Below are 19,118 nucleotides of genomic sequence, written 5' to 3' on the forward strand. Positions count from 1 at the left end.
CACTAAGCAGATCCTGCTGGCAGGCAGTTCAGTGGGTAAGACCACACTGCCACAGTGTGGTGTGAAAGCAGAGGTCTCCCACGGGATATTGACACATCCATGAGTCATTTACCTCCTCCCTCAGAAATTAAACAGCGGTAGATTTAGCATGAAACTGCACGTTGGCAAATTTCCAAGAAAAATCCTTATCCAATTAGTGGAGGGGGAAGAGAGGTGTGATAAAAACACCTCACTCTGTTGTCTATGGCTTTTTAAGTAATTTATTGACTTTTCAGAGAGAGATGGGTGGAGAGGCAGGCTTTTGAATGTTTTTTTTTACCTCTTAGCTTTCTTATTTCCATTCAGTGGCCATGCCGGGTATTTTCTTAAGACCACCTGACACATAATAGCCACTTGGAAAGGGGATTTCTAACTTAGGCCTTGACTACCTCCTCTTCTTTGAGAAATGGGAGCGAGTGAGAGAGAGAGAGAGAGACAGACAGACAGACAGAGAGAGACAGAGAGAAAGAGAGACAGATAGACACAGATACAGACACAGAGAGAGACATATATAGAAACAGAGATAGAGGAGAGATAGACAGACAGAGACATAGAGAGAGGCAGAGACACAGAGAGAGATAGAGAGACAGACAGAGAGACAGAGTAGAGACACAGACAAACAGACAGACTGAATGAAATCATAGCAGAACAGAATCTGGAACATATATTTACCTTTGTGGCATTTATCTTCTTTTCATATTTGGATAATACACTTAATCATTTCCTAATTAAATTTAACTTATTAGCTCAGCCTCTGGCCAATGAGAGATCCTGTGGACAGTGCCTGAGGCAAGGACAAGACAGACAAGGTTGTCCTCTGGCCTCTGCCCTTGTGAACCTGCATATATTCAAGTCCATTCCTCCTCAACGAGCATGAGTAGGCATGCACTGTACGCACAGATATAAAATATCATATCCTAGTACCCTCAAGCAGCTGGCTGTGAAGAAGAAATGGTGCCTTAGTTATCTGTGAGCTAAGTTTAGGGACAGGTGCTGCTGTAGTAGTCCCCAAACCACCTCACCCTTACCTCCACCACAGCTTTAAAGGAGGTCCTGCTCGGACCCAGACCTTAGGCTGCTGTTTTCAACACTTCTGATGTTTATTCCTGTTGTAGAGTTCTATACCCGCGAGTTCCCCTCTGTTTTATGTATTAGATTCAACTCTGTGCCACTTGGAGCTTTTAATTAGTGATGGTTGTAGTCATCAGGACAATAGCCTGACTCCAAGTGCTAAGCTCACCTGGTCCCACCGTCAGTCCTATTTCATCTGACTCCCTCCCTGCTACGTTTAGGATATAACCGTACTTTAAACCACAAGATTTGTGCTTAAACTTATGAAATTTAAAGGTGCTCTGGGATATGATACTTTACCATATATAAGGAAAAATCCGGACTGAAGTTGGGATCTTTGACGAAAACCCCCAGAGCCACATGAGGCTCAGCGGAAAGCGGGTCAGCTACACCAGCTTTCTTAGAAGCTTGGACCGTGCAATAATACCGAGAACACCATACTGACTTTAAAATTCTCAGTCTTTATCCACTTACCGGGGTCTTGGCCTTATTTCGTCTTTTAAAATTGGCTTTTGTGCTAACCTTGGTGATTTACCCTGTAAACTTAACTGCTTCATGTCAGAGTTAGATCCAGCCACTGATAGCCCTGCCAGTGAGCACCCTCCATGTGGTTCATCCCGGAGCATCCTTGGTGCTGTTCTGTCGGTTGCCCTTGGAGAAGTGCATTCCCCCTTAGGTTTTAGCAACATGGGAAGAAAGATGGTCCTCATGTGTACCAGTTAGCTTCACGTTACTCTCACGAGGTAGATGAAGGAGTCAGTTTCTATAGAAGTGAAAAACACAAAGGTTTATTTTGGCTCCGACTTCTGAGTGGGGTAGGTCTGAGCATGCGGGAAGGGCTGTGCCTCATGGCGGAACCCCACAGTAGGTCACGCCACTGACTTCATCAGCTAGGAGGCAGAGAGATGTGAGTGGGATGTCTAGTCCCCTCGAATGTCAGTGAGCTAAGCTTCACATAAGACCCTCTTTCTAAACATCCAAGTACTTTTCAATGGTACCACCTTCAGATCCAGCATTTTAATGATACACGCGTCTTGGATGGGACTTTGCCCACCTTAGCTTTCTTTCAAAGCACTGTGTGGTTCTCTGAGTGTTACGAGCTACAACTTGTAAGGTAGCCTCTGAACTATTGGTAGCATTGCTTTTCCCATTTTACTGATAAGAAGACAGAGACTTGGTGAATGGCCTAATGGTTGAACATGAAGAAGTCGTAGCCTGAGTTCACTTTTAATACTTTAATCCCAGCATATAAACAGATAAAATAAATTCTGGCCTGTTAACAATGTACCACCTTCTGATAAACTCTGAGGTTTGATAAATGGCCAACTGTAAAATACTTCGTAATTTTTATAAGCAACTTTATTCACTAAAATTAGAATAAGACTGGAAAACTTCAGCAAGTCTGTCATGGCCTAATGTTTCTAGTCTTGGTTCACAGTGCTCTAACTTTGTGCTGGAGAGACAGGAGAGGACCCAGTTTCCTTACTGGCACCAATGTCAGGAATTGGCTGCCCTCCTCAGCCCTCCAAGGGAACTCCCATAGGTATCCCCCACCCCCACACAGTCATAAGTAAACGTAAAAGAGGTGCTAACTTCATTAGTATCATTTCTAATAACCTATTATATCAGCTGATTCCCGCTCCCTCTTGTGCTACTTTTGATGAGTCCCTCCTCTGTGTTCTTAACATTCATATTAGTCGTATTGCTTTTTAAAAGTGATACAGTTAGCCTTCTTTTGTCTATGTAAATTACTCAAGACAGCTTACTAAGCTCAAAGTGATTATGTCATTTCACTAGAGCAGTGGCTTTCAACCTCCCTAGCACTCTGACCCTTTGCTACAGTTCCTGTCTTAGTTAGGGTTTTACTGCTGTGAACAGACACCATGACCAAGGCTAGTCTTAACAAAGGACAACATTTAATTGGGGCTGGCTTACAGGTTCAGAGGTTCAGTCCATTATCATCAAGGTGAGAACATGGCAGCATCCAGGCAGGCATGGTGCAGGAGGAGCTGAGAGTTCTACATCTTCATCTGAAGACTGCTAGCAGAATACTCACTTCCAGGCAGCTAGGATGAGGGTCTTAAAGCCCACGTCCACAGTGACACACCCACTCCAACAAGGCCACACCCACTCCAACAAGGCCACACCCACTCCAACAAGGCCACACCCACTCCAACAAGGCCACACCTCCTAATAGTGTCACCCCCTGAGCCAAGCATATACAAACCATCACAGTTATTCATGTGGTGACCCCCCAACCATAAAATTATTAAATTGCTTCTTTATAACTGTAATTTTGCTACTGTGATAAATCGTGATCTGTGTTTTCTGATGGTCCGTTTGTGACCCACAGGTTGAGAACTGTTGTGCTAAAGTATCTCTCCATGAGTCCAAACTGGTATCACTGTAACTGAATTTAAAAAGTTAGGTGGAACCAAAGAGACACGTTTCTTTATAGGAAACCACACACACACACACACACACACACACACACACACACACAAAGCAATGCACTGTTTTCTTCCCTGAAGGTAGAGTGTACTGCCTGCTTGAGCGTGGTTGTTCTTGACAGTTCATTCCCAAAGAACACAGGTGGCAAAACACAATTAGTGACTGAATAGCAGAAGAATGTGGTTAACTTTACCTAAACCCCAAACCCCAGGTTTACATCAGCAATGGCACTCAGATCTCCTATGACCCTGTGATATGAGAAGGCCGAGGGGCTCTCACTTTCCTACTCTCCCCCCTGGAACTCTCAAAAGGATCCATTCTTCAAACCAAAATTGAGGGTGAAAGGACCTGACCAGGATTCTCAGAGACACTGTCTCCTATTGGAGAAGAGCCTTGTAACTGTGGCTTAGGTCCTGGGTTAGATTTTAGAGTAAACAAGACCATAAGAGAAGAAAACAGATGGGAGAGAAGGTAGATTATTAGTACGTTGCCAGTGCTGCCTGATAGTTTCAGAAATATGGCAGTTTCAAAGAGGATTGGTGTCAGAGGAAACTGGGCAGAGAGCACGTTGGGGCTCTTTGTTCCTTCTTTGCGACTTTTTGTATAAATATAAACTTAAAAAAAAAAACTTTAAAAAGTTTTATGCACGGACAAAGAGTGGAGCAGAGACTGAAGGAAAGGCCATCCAGAGTCTGCCCCACCTAGGGATCCATTTTATCTGCAGACACCAAAACCATCGCTATTACTAATGCCATGAAACGCTTGCTGATTGGAGCCTGGTATAGCTGTCCCCTGAGAGGCTCTGCCAGAGCTTGACCAATACAGATGCAGATGCTTGCAGCCAACCATTGAACCGAGCACAGGGTCCCCAATGGAGGAGTTAGGGGAAGGACTGAAGGAACTGAACTCTTTAGGAAGAACAACATAAACCAATGAGAGGGGAGGCCCTTGGTCCTGTGGAGGCTCAATGCCCCAGCATAGGGGAATGCTGGGGTCATGAGGGAGTGGATGGATGGGTGGGGGAGCACCCTCATAGAATCAGGGTGATGGGGGAGGGGATAGGGGGTTTGTAGAGGGGAAACTGGGAAGGGGATAAGATTTGGAATGTAAATGAATAAAATAACCAGTAAAATTAATTTTAAAAAAGTTCTACTAGATCTTAGTACCATAAGTATCATCTATGTATATGACTCGGGGATGAGGTTATCAGCCACGAGAACAGACTGCATATCCCAGAAAGCACCTGGTGTCGCTCGAGCCTGCCATACCCTTCTGTCTCATTCTCTCTGGACATGACATATTCTTAAAATTCTTTATCCGATTTTATTGACGACTGGTACATGGTTAGAGCTATTCTGTTCTAAGCCTACATTTGAGAAATGCTCGCTGGTTTCAGATGGGCTGAACTGTATGGATGTAAATTCACACTTTTATCTTTAATTTTGTTGAGATATCCAGATGCCACCCTCCGTCTGTTCCTAATTTAGTCGAAGCAAAAGTTTCGGTAGTGGCACGATTTCATCAGAGGGACTCTAGGTTTCCTGTACCCCTTACGTTTTTTATTTTTTATTGTAACCTGGGGAGAGTGCTATCCGCGCCCTGCTCAGAGGACCCACCTTGTCTGCCAGAATGGTGCTTAGAGCATCTTTGTCTTTCAGAGGCTCTGCCTCCATTTTTTCCACACCTCCTGCTTCCTGTGGAGAAGTGTAATTCTCAAACGTTCATCTCCAGAAGCAGCTTTTTCCGTTTTATGAGCAGCTGTATGCAGGGTCAGTTTATGACTCGGAGAAGCATTTTTAGAAATGTGTCCACGGGCCTGGCTTACCCGAGGAAGCATTTGGAAGCTGAGAGCTGAAGCAAAAACCTGAGGGGATGACAGTGTGGGAGCTTGCGCTAAAATTCCCCCACCTGTTCTGCCAATCCGTCCAGACCTTTTAACCTGAATCTTTTAAGGAAAGAAGCGTTAATACTTTGTTTTGGCAGATTGACGGCATATGGCACAACTACCTCGATTTTGGAATGATTTCTTTAAATCCACATCAGATGAAAAATGAGTAGGTAAATACATCCGAAGACTTGCCGGTGTATGCTTGGCTGACGGTGCGGATGAGGTACCGTGGACCTGGCCCCTGCTGTTCACTTCCTCTGGCTGCTTCCTTCCTAGCATGCTGCTTTCTTCCCTTGGCATTGGGTTAAAGGTTTGGAGGCAACATGCAATTTTATTTCTACTATTTGATTAGAGATAAAAACATCTAGAGTTGTGTGTTTATGAAACCGTAAGTGTGGACAGACACTTCTCACCTTCGGGTTCAGAAGTACACAGCACCGTAGTGGAATGTTTCTGAGTTGCTTTAGGCCTGCATTTGTTTTCTTAGTTAAGTGGTAGTAATCAAATAATGCTCTCTGTCTTATTGTAGCTCAAAAGGATGAACCGTGGAGTCGGGGTGTGGCTCAGTGAAAGAGCACTTGCCAAGCATATGCCAAGACTTAGGTTCTATCTCCAGTAAGACAGCTTTTCTTCCCTGAGAACTTGCAGCGCTGCTCATACACACACACACACACACACACACACACACACACACACACACACACACACACACACACACACACACAAACACACTTTCCCAGGCTCTTCTTGGAGTGGTCTACATTTAATCTGATGTGAAGTACCTTGCTTTGATTTCTCCTTTTACAGTTGAAGGAGTCGACCTGGGCAGTTGGGCAGTTTATTGTCAGCTTGATACAGGTTAGAATTGTCTTTAAAAAAGGAGTCTTAACTGTGAAACTGCTGCCAATAAGATTAGCCTGTAGGGAAGTTTGTAGGGATCTCTCTCTCTCTCTCTCTCTCTCCCTCTCCCTCTCCCTCTCTTCCTCTCTCTCTCTCTCTTTCTCCCTCTCTCCCCCTCCCTCCTTCCCTTGTTCCCTCCTTCCCTTCCTCCTCTTCCTCTTCCTCTTCTTCCTCCTCCTCCTCCTTCCCTTTCTCTCTCTCTCTCTCTCTCTCTCTCTCTCTCTCTTTCTCTCTCTCTCTCTCTGTATGATTAATGATTGATGTGGTATGGTACTGTGTGCATGGACACCCCTGGGAAGATGGTTCTGGATGGGCTTAAGAAAACAGGCTGAGGAAGCCATGAGGAACCAGCTAGTCAGCGGCTCTCCTCAGTGCTTTCTCCTTCAGTTCCTACCTCCAGGTTCCTGCCCCTCAGTAATAGACTGTTTACTGGAAGTATAAGGTAAAATGAACCCTTTCCTCCCCAGGTTGCTTTTGGTTATGGTGTTTTCTCACAGCCTTAGAAGCCTAAGATGGCTATGTGGTTAAAATAGTAGTCCAGCTTTCTCCGGTATGACGTTGGCAGATTGTCTAATGCTACCAATCCAGGGAAGTTAAGTGCCCATGTGGCTTCCTTTGAAAGACCTTGAAATGGGACTACGGAAGCTTTTGTTATCACTGGCTGTTCTATAGCTCTGTTCTGTAGTATAGTAGAAGTCAGGAGAAAGCTCTTTTGTAACTTAGAAAGAAAAAGTAGATTCCCCTTTCAGGTTGTCCTTCTCACTGCCTTTGGTGTATTTCCAAGAGAAAGAAGAGCTTCTCACTTGCCTGTGGGAAAAGGTTCTCGTCATAAGACACAGTTTTCCAGCAGATACTTTACTGTGGATTTCTGAAGACTGGATAGTATATGCTGGTGTCCAGCCATCACTACCATAAATATAGTTTGTCGATAGAGGCTGCATCATTGTTTTGCTGAACTTGTGTATAAAAAGCCTAGGGAGGGGCCTGGAGAGACGGATCAGTGATTAAGAGCATCAAGTGTTCTTCCAGAGGTCCTGAGTTCAATTCCCAGCAACCACATGGAGGCTCATGACCATTTGTAATGGGATCTGATGCCCTTTTCTGGTTCTCTTATACAATAAATAAATAATTCCTTAAAAAACAAAACAAAACAGGAGGTTTGGATATAGGAATTGTTGGATATCATGTGCTTACTATGTGGTTACATGTGCTTAACTATAAGTAGTTGAAGAAAGAGGTGGGCCTTCTCCTTATTCAGAAACCCTTGAGGAATAAATGGAGAGTGGTGGTGGATTCCCCAGGGGAACTGCCTGTTGGTCCACATCTTGTTGAGCACGTCCTATAACTTGTCTGGTTTGTTTGTTCCTTTAGATAGATGGGGGTTAAGTTGGATGGTATCCCTTCCAGCTTCAAAACTGTGTGAAGCCGAGGGGCATTTACCTCCCGTGTAAAAGCCCAGAGTTGATCCTTAGCACTGAAAAACAAAAACTGCATAAGAAAATTCCCTGGCATTCTGGTCTGCTGAAGAAAATGAGGAACGGTTGGGGAAGTTGCTCCAAACATAAGAGCCTAAGCGTCTGGGTGTTGGTCACTGGATATTCAGGTCTGCTCTCTGATTCTGTCTGGTGGCTCTGAGACACCTAAGGAACCTGTACCTTTAATTCTCTTCATGGGTCTGTAGTTCTGCTCTGCCCTCTTTGTATAGGAACCATCCATGTTTCTTAGCCCATGCCGATATGTGTTCCTAGAGATGGTATTCCTGTCTGAGAGGAACACTGTCACCAACTACTGACCAGAAACTAAATTATGAGTAAGAAGGCTGCACTTCAACATCCCCATGCACGTGGGGTAAGCCATGTCAACACAGAGAGAGCATTCATCTTGCCCTGGAGTTAGTTGCTCAAGCCGTTTAGCCCTGAGGTGGTAAATTCTATACAGAAGGACAAATCCCTGAAGCATTGCACACATTCTCTTCTTCCATGTGTACACCAGTTGGGGCTCTCTAGAGGGGCAGAAGTGATGGAATGGATACTTACTGCAAAGGCCACTTGTTAGATTGTCCTACATGATTCCAACAGTGGCCATCGGAGAACCCGGTAACTGTCCAGTCCGTGAAGCTGGACGTCTCGGCTGTCCTGATCTAACCCTTAGGGTTGGAAAGTTCTTAGGGAGCTGCTAGTCTTGGTGCCGGAGAGCAATGGCAACAGCTGCCAGGGAGTTGATGCAAGCATTGAAGGCTGCAGGCAGGCACCTTGATCTCCCCTCAGATCTCCTGGTAGCTGGGCTTCTGCTGCAACATGATGCCGACTCTTGGGGCACTTGTGGAAATGAAGTGAAATTTGTGTTTGATTCCCACCGCTCAAGTTGCCTCAAGTGTATGCAGATACCCCTCAAATCTGGGTGGTGGTGGTGGTATCTAAAACACCAGCCCTAAACATTTTGCAAAAGGAATATTAAACCCATGTTGTACTTGGCCACCATTTTCCTTATTTCTAACTGTTTTAGTGAGGGTAGAATTGATCTATGCTGATAGCAACTACTAGACTGTCTGCCCTTATTTACAAGGTAGCTGCTGAGCCTTCTTATGATGGGTAAGCCAGGCCCATAGTCTCTGGCTGAATATCCTAAAAATATTTTTCGTTGCTCTTGGGAGTCATTCCTGGAGGAAAAGATAATCTGAGGTTGCTGAGATGGCTCAGTGTATAAAGGATGACACACCGAATATGGCTGTCCCTAGGACACATAGGATAGAAAGCAAAAACTGAGTCCTTCAAGTTGTTCTTTTTCTTCCATACGCATATGCCCTTGCCTGAATGAATAAATGTAGTGGAAGAGGAGGAGGGGAGGGGGAGGGAGAGGAAAAGGGAAAGGAGGGGGAGGGAGAGGAAGAGAAAGAGGAAAAGGAAGAGGAGGAGGAGGAAAAGGAAGAGGAAGAAGAGGAAAAGGAGAAAGAAGGAAGAGGAGGAGGAGGAAAAGGAGGAGGAAGAAGAGGAAGAGGAAAAGGAGGAGGAAGAGGAAAAGGAGGAAGAGAAAAAAGAGGAAGGGGAGGGGGAGAGGGAGAAGAAAGGAGGAGGAAGGGGAGGAAGTAGTAGTAGTAGTAGTAGTAGTAGTAGTAGTAGTAGTTGTTGTTGTTGTTGTTGTTGATGATGATGATGATGAAATGCAAAATTGAATTATTCTAAAGTCACAAATTTTGGGTTGAAAAAAGAAAAGTCTTAATGTACAGGGAGCCCTTGGGATCATGTGATACGTGGGATGGGAATGTGAAGATTTTACGTATTGAGTATTTTGTATTTTACAATATTGTGAGACTTGGTGATTTAAAAAAAAATATGTCAGGGTTTCTGCTCAGAAACTGCATGGATTGTAACTGGCCTTCCTGTGCTGATAACAGAAGGGCCCCTCACCTCTATGGTCATCGTGAACAATTTGCATGTTCACAGCATTGTGAGTAAGGTGGGCTGCCAGGTTTCTGAGCTAAAGCTGCTGTCAGGCAGTGGATGGTGTTGTGGAATTTCCTCCTGTTGGATTGTGGTCGGCTTCAGGGGAAATATAGCAAAATACCCTCCCTGCTTCCCTGGAAGAGGTATATCCCACAAGCAGCCTGCCAGGGAGCTGAAAGTTAATATGCATTTCCCAGGCCAGGGGTTTTCCACACCTGCTGATGCCACTGAAACATTTATGACAGGAGAGAGAGTCCCCGATCACAGCTGCCACACCTGCTTGTCTGACGAGAGGGACTGGGACCATCCTTCTAAAGACTAGCGACTGTTTGGGACAGCCTCTTATGTGGAAATTTTATATTATTATGTTAAGGAAAGGATAGTCATTGCCCATATTATTTCCCCTATCTTAATCTTTTAGATAAAGTCCTAACTTAACTGTAATAAATCATTGTTTGTCATTAGCAAACTCAGTGGTCATTACTGCTTTATGGTTTAATAAATCATTATGATATCTCCACTGTCCATAGATCCATCCATTCATCCATCCATCCATCCATCCATCCATCCATCCATCCATCCATCCATCCATCCACCTCACTCTACAGCCTCAACTGGCCAAGAACATGCTATGAAGGTACTCAGGATGACCTCAGACCTGCTGTGATCCTTCTGCCTCAGTCTTGCGTGTACTGGTATTACGGACGTATGCCACCATGCTCAGCACATTTTAATATGATGACAAAAAAAATACCCAAAGGAAAAAATATCTTCTGTTCTTTGACTATTTACCAGTGTATAGAATTTTTCTATTACTTTGATCATGGAGTGAAATAAATTTAAAGGGACGTTTTCTAATTTATTATGAACTTTTTGTGGGGTTCTATGAAAATATGGAGCAAGGAAGATTTGATAGCTTAGCTTTCCCCTCTTTAAGGTTGGACCGTAATATCGAAAATACTTCTGTGTTTCCATTTATTGATTGATGGGTTGTATGAGCGCTTTGCTGTGTGCACACCTGCATGTCAGAAAAAGAACAGCAGGTACCCTTAGAGGTGGTCTTGAGCCACCACGTGGTTGCTGGGAATTGAACTCGGGACCTCTGGAAGAGCAGTCCGTGCTCTTAACCACCGAGCCATCTCTCCAGCCCTGAAAATATTTGATCGGAAGTTTTCACATTTGGTAGTTAGAATCTACAAGCTAGTGTACGTGATCTGGCATAGATAAGGTTGACAACCATATTTTAGAATATCATCCCCAAATGTGTTTCCAATGAAAATAGAGTGTATTACACATACTTCCATGGGTAATCGTGACCAACCACATGTTGCAATATGAATGTAAAAGCATGTCATATTTGATGTTTCCTCATATCCTCTCCTCATCAACCCAGAATACACTTCCGGGATGTTGCTCCTGTGTGTACTCAGCCCCAACTTTAGGTGAGGTTACTGTAGAAGACTTGTCTAACATGTTAGAGCATGTGTGATGTTAACACAATGAAGGATATGTTTCACGGGGACTAAGCTATATTTTCAGCCTTCCTTACTCTCCTGGCGATGGTTTAAGGGTGCTATAATCTGCAGGTCTTGATACATGCATTAACGCACGGATTCGCCGTCGACTTGGTGAATTAGGAACACTTTTATTGTGGGAAGGTAAAGGTTCTACTTTTCTTATCTATCAGCTCCTCAGAGTTCACTGCACACATGCAAGTTGCAGAATTTTTCAGACTCAATAAAAAAAAGGGGGGGCTGTCAGTAGTGCCCTGTGTTGTATGAGTTATGTCATAATCGAGTTAAGTGGCGAATTGATCCACCATTTTTAGATGTAATTACAAGAAATCACATTTGCCTTGGGCATTGTATGTAAGCTGTGGGTATGACATGAAGCTGAAATGAGTAATTATGTCTTTTAGTAGAATCTGGAGGGGGGCATGGTCCTGACATTTGAGCTGAAGTTTGTCTTAAGACCCTTTACGCAACCCCCTACGCAACTTTGAAACTTAGGAGAGAGCTCTCCTCACATTCCAGGATTCCCCAACCATGTGAAACAGGAAACAGACAAGCTTTTACTTGCAAACATGGGTTTACCCTTACCACACACACACACACACACACACACACACACACACACACACACACACACACACACACACACACACACACACACACACACACACACACACAGGGGGAGGGGATTGAATAAATAATAATAAATATTGCATAGTGTATTTACAGTTATTATAGAGACTATTATAGTCCTTTTCTCACGCCACCTGAGTTGAGCTGAGGGTAGCATTTTTTAAAGTGTTCTGAGAAACACTTTACATTTAGTCATTGACCTAGAAATAAAAAAAAAACTCCTCTTCCTTATTTCACCTTACGTTTTCCCTTTCTTCTCAGAAAATTGAAATCAATTTCTGCAGCTCAAACCTTAAAACCTGTTGTTACAATGTAGTATTTGAAAGAAGGATTCAGTGCTGCATTGCGTTTGCCACTTCGGTGGTGAATTGAAAACTTAGCGAACAAATCCTCATGTAAAGACGTCGCTTGTCATAACCATGTCAGAATGATCAATATTTGTCTATCATGTATCCAGTATTATGATAGGCTGGCATTTCCTTGATATTTAAGTTAATCTTGACAGCAAGCTTGGGAAGTAATAGAAAAGCCCAAAGAATCTTCAGTCTTTTGCCCAAAACTCCAAGAATATAGAGAAGAAGAAAATGTAGTTTTCTTCTTGTCTTCACCATTTTGATAACTCATTGACAGTAATCATAATATAGGGAAAGAATAAAAGAAATTCCTAGGTTGAGAGTGTAACTCTGTATGCATGCTACCTTTTAAATGCACATTTGGCTAGAGATTGATTTGAGTGAGAGCATGAATGATGCAAGTCCTTGGCCTACTATGTGCATTCCATGCAGTCTTCCCATGCTATCCCCTACCGTGTGCACTCTGTGTAGTTTCCTCATGCTCTCTCCTACTGTGTGCATATCCCCTCTTGTGTGCATTCTGTGTGGCTTCCTCATGCTATCCCCTACTGTGTGCATTTCGTGTGACTTTCTCATGTTATCCCCTACTGTGTGCATTCTGTGTGGCTTCTTTATACTATCCCCTACTGCGTGCATTGTGTGTGGCTTCCTCATGCTGTTCCCTACTGTGAGCACTCCATGTGGCTTCCTCATGCTATCCCCTACTGTGTGTAGTCTCTGTAGCTTCCTAATGCTATTCCCTACTGTGTGGATTCTGTGTGGCTTTCTCATGCTATCCTCATAGAATTTCCCTATCCTGGCATTTACCAGAATTTCTGAGGTCCAACTTAGATGTAATGTCTTCATTCTACTATTCTGTATAGGCTTGGAAAAATATTCCAAATATGTAGACTAATCTTCCTTGACTTCAGAAAACCCAAATAGGTCATTATTTTGTGAGGTCCATGTATTTTTTTTTTTAATAAAGTTGCCTTTTTCTTTCTTTTTTTTTAATAGAAAGATGAAAATTACAGGAGCCTCCCACGGGATCCCAGTAGCTGGTCCAATCAGTTCCAGAGAGACAACGCCCGCTCCTCTCTGAGTGCCAGCCACCCAATGGTAGACCGGTGGCTGGAGAAGCAAGAACAGGTAAAGTAGCGTGTCCTCGCTGTGTTGGCTGACAGCCAGCAGTTGGCAACATGTGGTACCTGACATTTTTTTATTGCGGTATGTGGATTAAAAATGGCAACCCGGGTCTCTGAAAGGCGATGGCTTAGTCACAGAAGTACATCTTTGGTCTCACAAGTGACATTGTTTTTCTTTGTAATTTTGATATGAAAGTTTGCCTTTTATCCAAAGGCGTTGAACTGAGAGGCCACACAACCTTCTCATTCCTCCTCTGGAGGCATTTGGAATACTTGGTAGGCATCATATGAAGAAAATGGAGCCCTTCCACCTTGAGCTTAGCATATCTTCCTCCACAGAGGTTTGACAAATGATCCACTCAGTAAACCTGGCACAAACAAGACCACACCTGGAGGAAGACAGTGGGGCTTTCTCATCAACGGTATAACCAGTCACACCTGACTCCACCTACTGGGCCACAAAAAGAAAGCGCAGCAAAAGTCAGATGATGGTTTTCTTGCCGGAAGCAAGCACTGTTGTTCCAGCAGCAGAAAAAGCACAGCTTCTAGTTTCCATGCTGGACCTCCTTCCAGCTGCCCTCCTTTAGTTGTGATTTGCTCAGTTAAATGTTCTCCACGAGTCCTCTGGGTTCAACGCGCGATGTCCCTTCTGTAGCTCACCCTTCTCTCCGGTTTTGCTATTGAAAACACAGTGAGGGGAATTGCATTCAGTGGGTATACAAAATGTAGGGTCCTCTGCTTTGACAACTCGGGGTCACCAGGGTTGGACTGATGTCCGTCTTCCTGTAGAGATGCCTTTGGACTGAGGAGGCCAGCCAGGTTTTAGATTTCATGTTTCTGCTAGGTTTTGTCTTTGCTCATTTCCTACTGAAGAGTTTGTTGCTTATATTCATTCTCTGCTCTCTGTCTGTCTTTGTCTGTCTCTGTCTCTGTCTCTCTGTCTCTCTGTCTGTCTCTGTCTCTCTGCTCTCTGTCTGTCTCTGTCTCCCTCTTTGTCTTTGTCTCTGTCTCTCTCTGTCTGTCTCTGCTCTCTGTCTGTCTCTGTCTCCCTCTTTGTCTCTGTCTCTGTCTTTCTCTGTGTCTCTCTCTCTGTCTGTCGTCTCTGTCTCTGTCTTGCTCTGTCTCTGTCTCTCTGTCTCTCTCTCTGTCTCTCTCTTTGCTCCCTGTCTCTGTCTCACTCTCTGTCTCTCTTTCTCTCTGTCTCTCTCTCTGCTCTCTGTCTATCTCTGTCTCACTCTCTGTCTCACTCTCTGTCTCTCTGTCTCTGCTCTCTGTCTCTGTCTCTCTCTCCGCCCCCCATTCTGACAGTTGTGACCACAGCAGCTTGGCCAAGGGTATGAACAGCAGGCATATGTAGCACAAACAAATCCTTTGCTGAAGGCAGATGTCTTGTTCTTTGTGGGGGACTGATCTGCATAACGGAACATGGAGAAGTCTTTCACTCTGTGGGGTTCTCGGTGGATTTTACTTCTACAACATAGCAGAAGTGAAGGACTTCAGAGCCCTGCACTAGGGGTGGGCTGGACTCGAACTCTAGACACGCTGTCTGGCTTTAAGGTGATAAACTCACCTTGCTCCGAATAGTCTGTCTCAGTCCTAAGGGAGACACTCAGGAGGCTGGGGGCTGAGCATCTTTCAGAAAGCATCCTTTTTAGTGTTAATCCTAGGATCTCTTTCCTTTGAGCCTTCTCAGAGGAAGGAGGAGAGACTTATAAAAGTGGCATGGTTTGTTGTGCTTTGAAGTTTCCTCTGAGAAACCAGGAAACCAAAAAGAGCAAGAAACTCCTAGTTTCGACGTCGGGAAGTGTTTTAAGAAGTTGGAAATCTTTTCAGCCATATCATTTTCCTGACTGTGCATAGAGTATTTTTTAACATTGGCAGATAATGGATCATAAGCTGACTTTGTTCCTATTTCTTTGTGCTTTATTGCAAACGATAAAAATCTGCATACCAGTCGGCACAAGCCTTATAAGTTCTCGACTGCAAGACGTTAGGAACAGAAAGAAGAGAGACCTGAAGGGAATGTAAGCTAATTGGGAGTCTGCCATTTCCATTCCTTGTCTGAAACAGGCCTGAACCCAATTAGCGGAGGCAGGGAGCAGAGCTACACGGTACCTCCAGCCGCCATTTCCGCACTGTGCCAGGAGTGACTGCCCTGACCTTTGGAGAAAAACCTATGTTTTAGGGTTCTTTGCATCAAGGAAAACTTCACCTAATTGGCAGAGTGTGCTGAGAAATAGAAACTTACTTGACTGTTTGGCGAGGTTACGATTCTACCGGCTTAGTCCCTTCCCAGCCCTGAAGAAACCCATTACTCAGTGGAACACCTCAAATCTCAATGCCAGGAGTTTAACAAAGCTGTGTCACATGCATGTGTGGGCACATGCCCATGTGTGTTTTAACTTGATGTAGTGAGCTGGCAGGTGTGTAAGGAAGGGAGACAGGTGTGGTTCCTGTTTACACAAAGTTAACTACAGTCGCCTTGTCAACAGACCCCCTTAAGGTTTTGTCTCCTCTTCTTCCCAAGTGCTTCCTTGTTTTCTGTGTCTCCTCCATATTAAAGGGAGGAGGCAGAAGAAAGACTGATTTTTATGAAGACCTACAACTACCCAGATGACACAAAGAAAAAATAAGTTTCCAGCGTACGAAAGGATCTTTATTTTGTAATTACAAAATTAGGAAATGGTTCAACTCAGAAATCTGATTATAGCAGCTGTGGACTGTCTGGTGAGCTCACTTGAGGGTCATAATATGAAACCATGGAAGCCCTGTGGAGGCTCAGCGTGGAACCCCCACGGTTCTGCTGCGACCACCATTCCTGGGAACTGAGGCTCCGATCTGGTGGTGCCAAATGTTGATTGGAAAGATGCAAGTTCCTTGCCACTACATCCAAAAATATATATATATATATATATATATAATAATATGTACTGTTTTCTATTAAAAAGAAAGAGATTTATTAATACTGTTTCTCATTTGGCAAAGATTTGCAAAATTTGTGCAGGAGGAAGACGTAATTGCTTCTCTGTAGCGGCACTGAATGCGGAAAGTTAAAACCATCGAGACCGTTTCAAAATTAAATTTAGTCATTATGATAGAATGCTAGACACTCTATTATAGGAGGCATCTATCCTGTTCACAATAACACCGAAAATAAAACCAAAACCAACACTTTAGGAGTGTCGCCTTCTCGCCCCTGCTGCTGTCGTAATGCAAATGATAATAAACGACCATGCTTACGAGGCAATTTAAAATTGCTTGCTTTAGAATGCGGTGACTGGTAGGCTCCATGTATAGGGATCGTGCATTATTTTCCATGATTCCTGCATATTTTCTGAGTCTATCCCCAGTGTCCTGGGGAGAGCAGGGGTGGAGCGGGGCTCTGATGCGTGCTCCCGCTCAGAACACACGCCTTCCTGGGGGAGCCTTCCTGGTCACTGGCCTGGCACTTCATTTCTCCTGAGAGAGAAAAGAATCATTTTTTACCCTTTCACATACTTAGCAACACAAGCCCACAGGGAATTTGTGATGTGTGTGTCTGCGTTGGAAACCTGCACTTCAGACAGGCGTGTGTGCACGTGACTCAGCTCTCACGCTGTGTAGGAGCTCTGTAGGTTTCCCCTGTACCCGTGCATAGGGGAACCGACGCTGTTCTGTAGCTTTGAGCATCCTGCACAAAGGTTGAGTGATGACGTCATCTGCGTTTAGTGCAGATTCGGGTCAGTGCTGTGACACTCGTGGGAGGCTGCCACATTCATGGAATCTTGAGTAACCTTTTAGAAAGGGCTGTCTCATGGTAGGGCTGGGACTAGAACTCACGACCTTGCACATGGCAGGCAGGTGCCCTGCTGTTGAGTTACAGCCCAGCCCTGCTGTTACTGCCTTGAATCTCACTTTTCTTCTCTCACACTGGATGTACGATTTGGAAGGCTGAGCTGGCTCACTGCCATACCCAGTGTTCCTCCTTTCAGAACTGCACTCTTGCCCCAGTGGCGTCGTATCAGAATTGGAACACGGCTTAATCTTCTTAAATCATTTTTAGTTTTCTTCTGAAGAATATAATCTGACATGAGAATTAATTTAGTGTTAGTCCTTGTGGCCACTTTTATATCTCCGTGTGTGTGTGTGTGTGTGTGTGTGTGTGTGTGTGTGTGTGCGCGCGCTCGCACGCTTGTGCATCTTCTGATCGCCTCTGCTTGGGACTTGCTAAGCACATGGGGCTCTGTGATCTGATTGAGTTTGGAGGCAGCTGCTGCTCATGGACTTCTGGAACCCTTCAAAGGCTGCTTCTCAGCACCGTTTTCCTTATTATCTATCTCTCTATCTCTATCTGCCCATCTGTCCATCCGTCCATCTATCTGTTTTTATCATCTATCCGTAATCTATCATTGATCTCTTATCTATCATCTCTATATATCATTTATCTATTATCTGTCATCTGTCTACCTATCATCCATCTGTCTGTCTGTCTGTCTATCTATCTACCTATCACCTGTCTATTATCTGTCATTTATCTGCCTATCTGTGTGTCTGTCCATTCATCCATTTTGTCTCTTTACCTATCTACCTATCATCTATTATGTATGTATGTAACTATCTATCTATTAATCATCTACCTATCTATCTGTTATCTATATACCATCTATCTGTCTATCCATCCATCTATCTACCCATCTATCATCTATCCATCATCATCTAGCTATGTCTATCATCTATAATTTATCTATAATCTATCATGTACCTATTATCTATCATCTCCATATATCATTTATCCGTTATCTATTTCTATCTATCTATCTATCTATCTATCTATCTATCTATCTATCTATCTATCATCTGTCATCTATCTATCTGTCTCTGGCCATCCATCCATCCGTCTGTCTACCTATCTATTTACCTATCACCTATCCATCATCTATCTATCTATCTATCTATCTATTATCTATCAACTATCTACCTATCTACCATCTATTATCTATCAACTATCTATCTATCTATCTATCAACTATCTACCTACCTATCTACCATCTATCTATTATCTATCAACTATCTATCTATCTATCTATCTATCTATCTATCTATCTATCTACTATCTATCTATCTATCTATCTATCCATCCATCATCTATCTATCTATCTATCTATCTATCTATCTATCTATCTATCTGATCTTCTTGCCTTCATTGCTCTGTGAGGTTATGGATGTTTACCACCACCAAACCCAACTTAATGCAGTGTCGGGGACAGAACTCAGGCCTTCGTGCTTACCGGGCAAGCACTGTACCAACGGAGCCATGCCCCTCGGCCTGTTTTGTTCTTTTTACTGGCCTCCATTGCTACCTTCTGCTGCTTCTCTGATTGATGGAGCTGAAAGCCTGCAGGGAGCCAGGAGGTGAGTCAGAAATTCGGAGCAGAGAAACAGTCAGGTGGTGTATGGAGTGACATTTGCGTAATCTTAGAGTTCGCCGATTTTCTTGCCCGTGAATACACTGTTACAGTCGGCCCTGCAGATCTTGCAGGCTGGATAATGACGCATTATTTTTATAAATCTTCGACCTTCAGATGCCTTTTCTGTGCTCACTGCAACCAGCCTTAAAGCCCTTTGTTGGAGCTTTGTGCTTGGAAGATGAGGAAAGATGGGTCTGGCTCTGACATGCAGCACAGTTCACACCTCTGCTTCTCGCCCTTTCTAATATTCGCTGTTTA

At 43.9% G+C, this 19,118-nt stretch overlaps 1 protein-coding gene across 1 annotated transcript in view; it reads left to right on the forward strand.

The window, feature by feature from the left end:
• The window catches only part of Pard3 (par-3 family cell polarity regulator), a 546,246-nt gene that overhangs the window by 243,214 nt on the left and 283,914 nt on the right, over nucleotides 1-19,118 (forward strand). Inside the window, 1 exon segment of the mRNA XM_032887697.1 lies at nucleotides 13,286-13,417. Coding sequence (XP_032743588.1) covers nucleotides 13,286-13,417 — 132 coding nt within the window.

This window comes from Rattus rattus, chromosome 17 (assembly GCF_011064425.1).
Source record: "Rattus rattus isolate New Zealand chromosome 17, Rrattus_CSIRO_v1, whole genome shotgun sequence".
NCBI classification, from domain to species: Eukaryota; Metazoa; Chordata; class Mammalia; order Rodentia; family Muridae; genus Rattus; species Rattus rattus.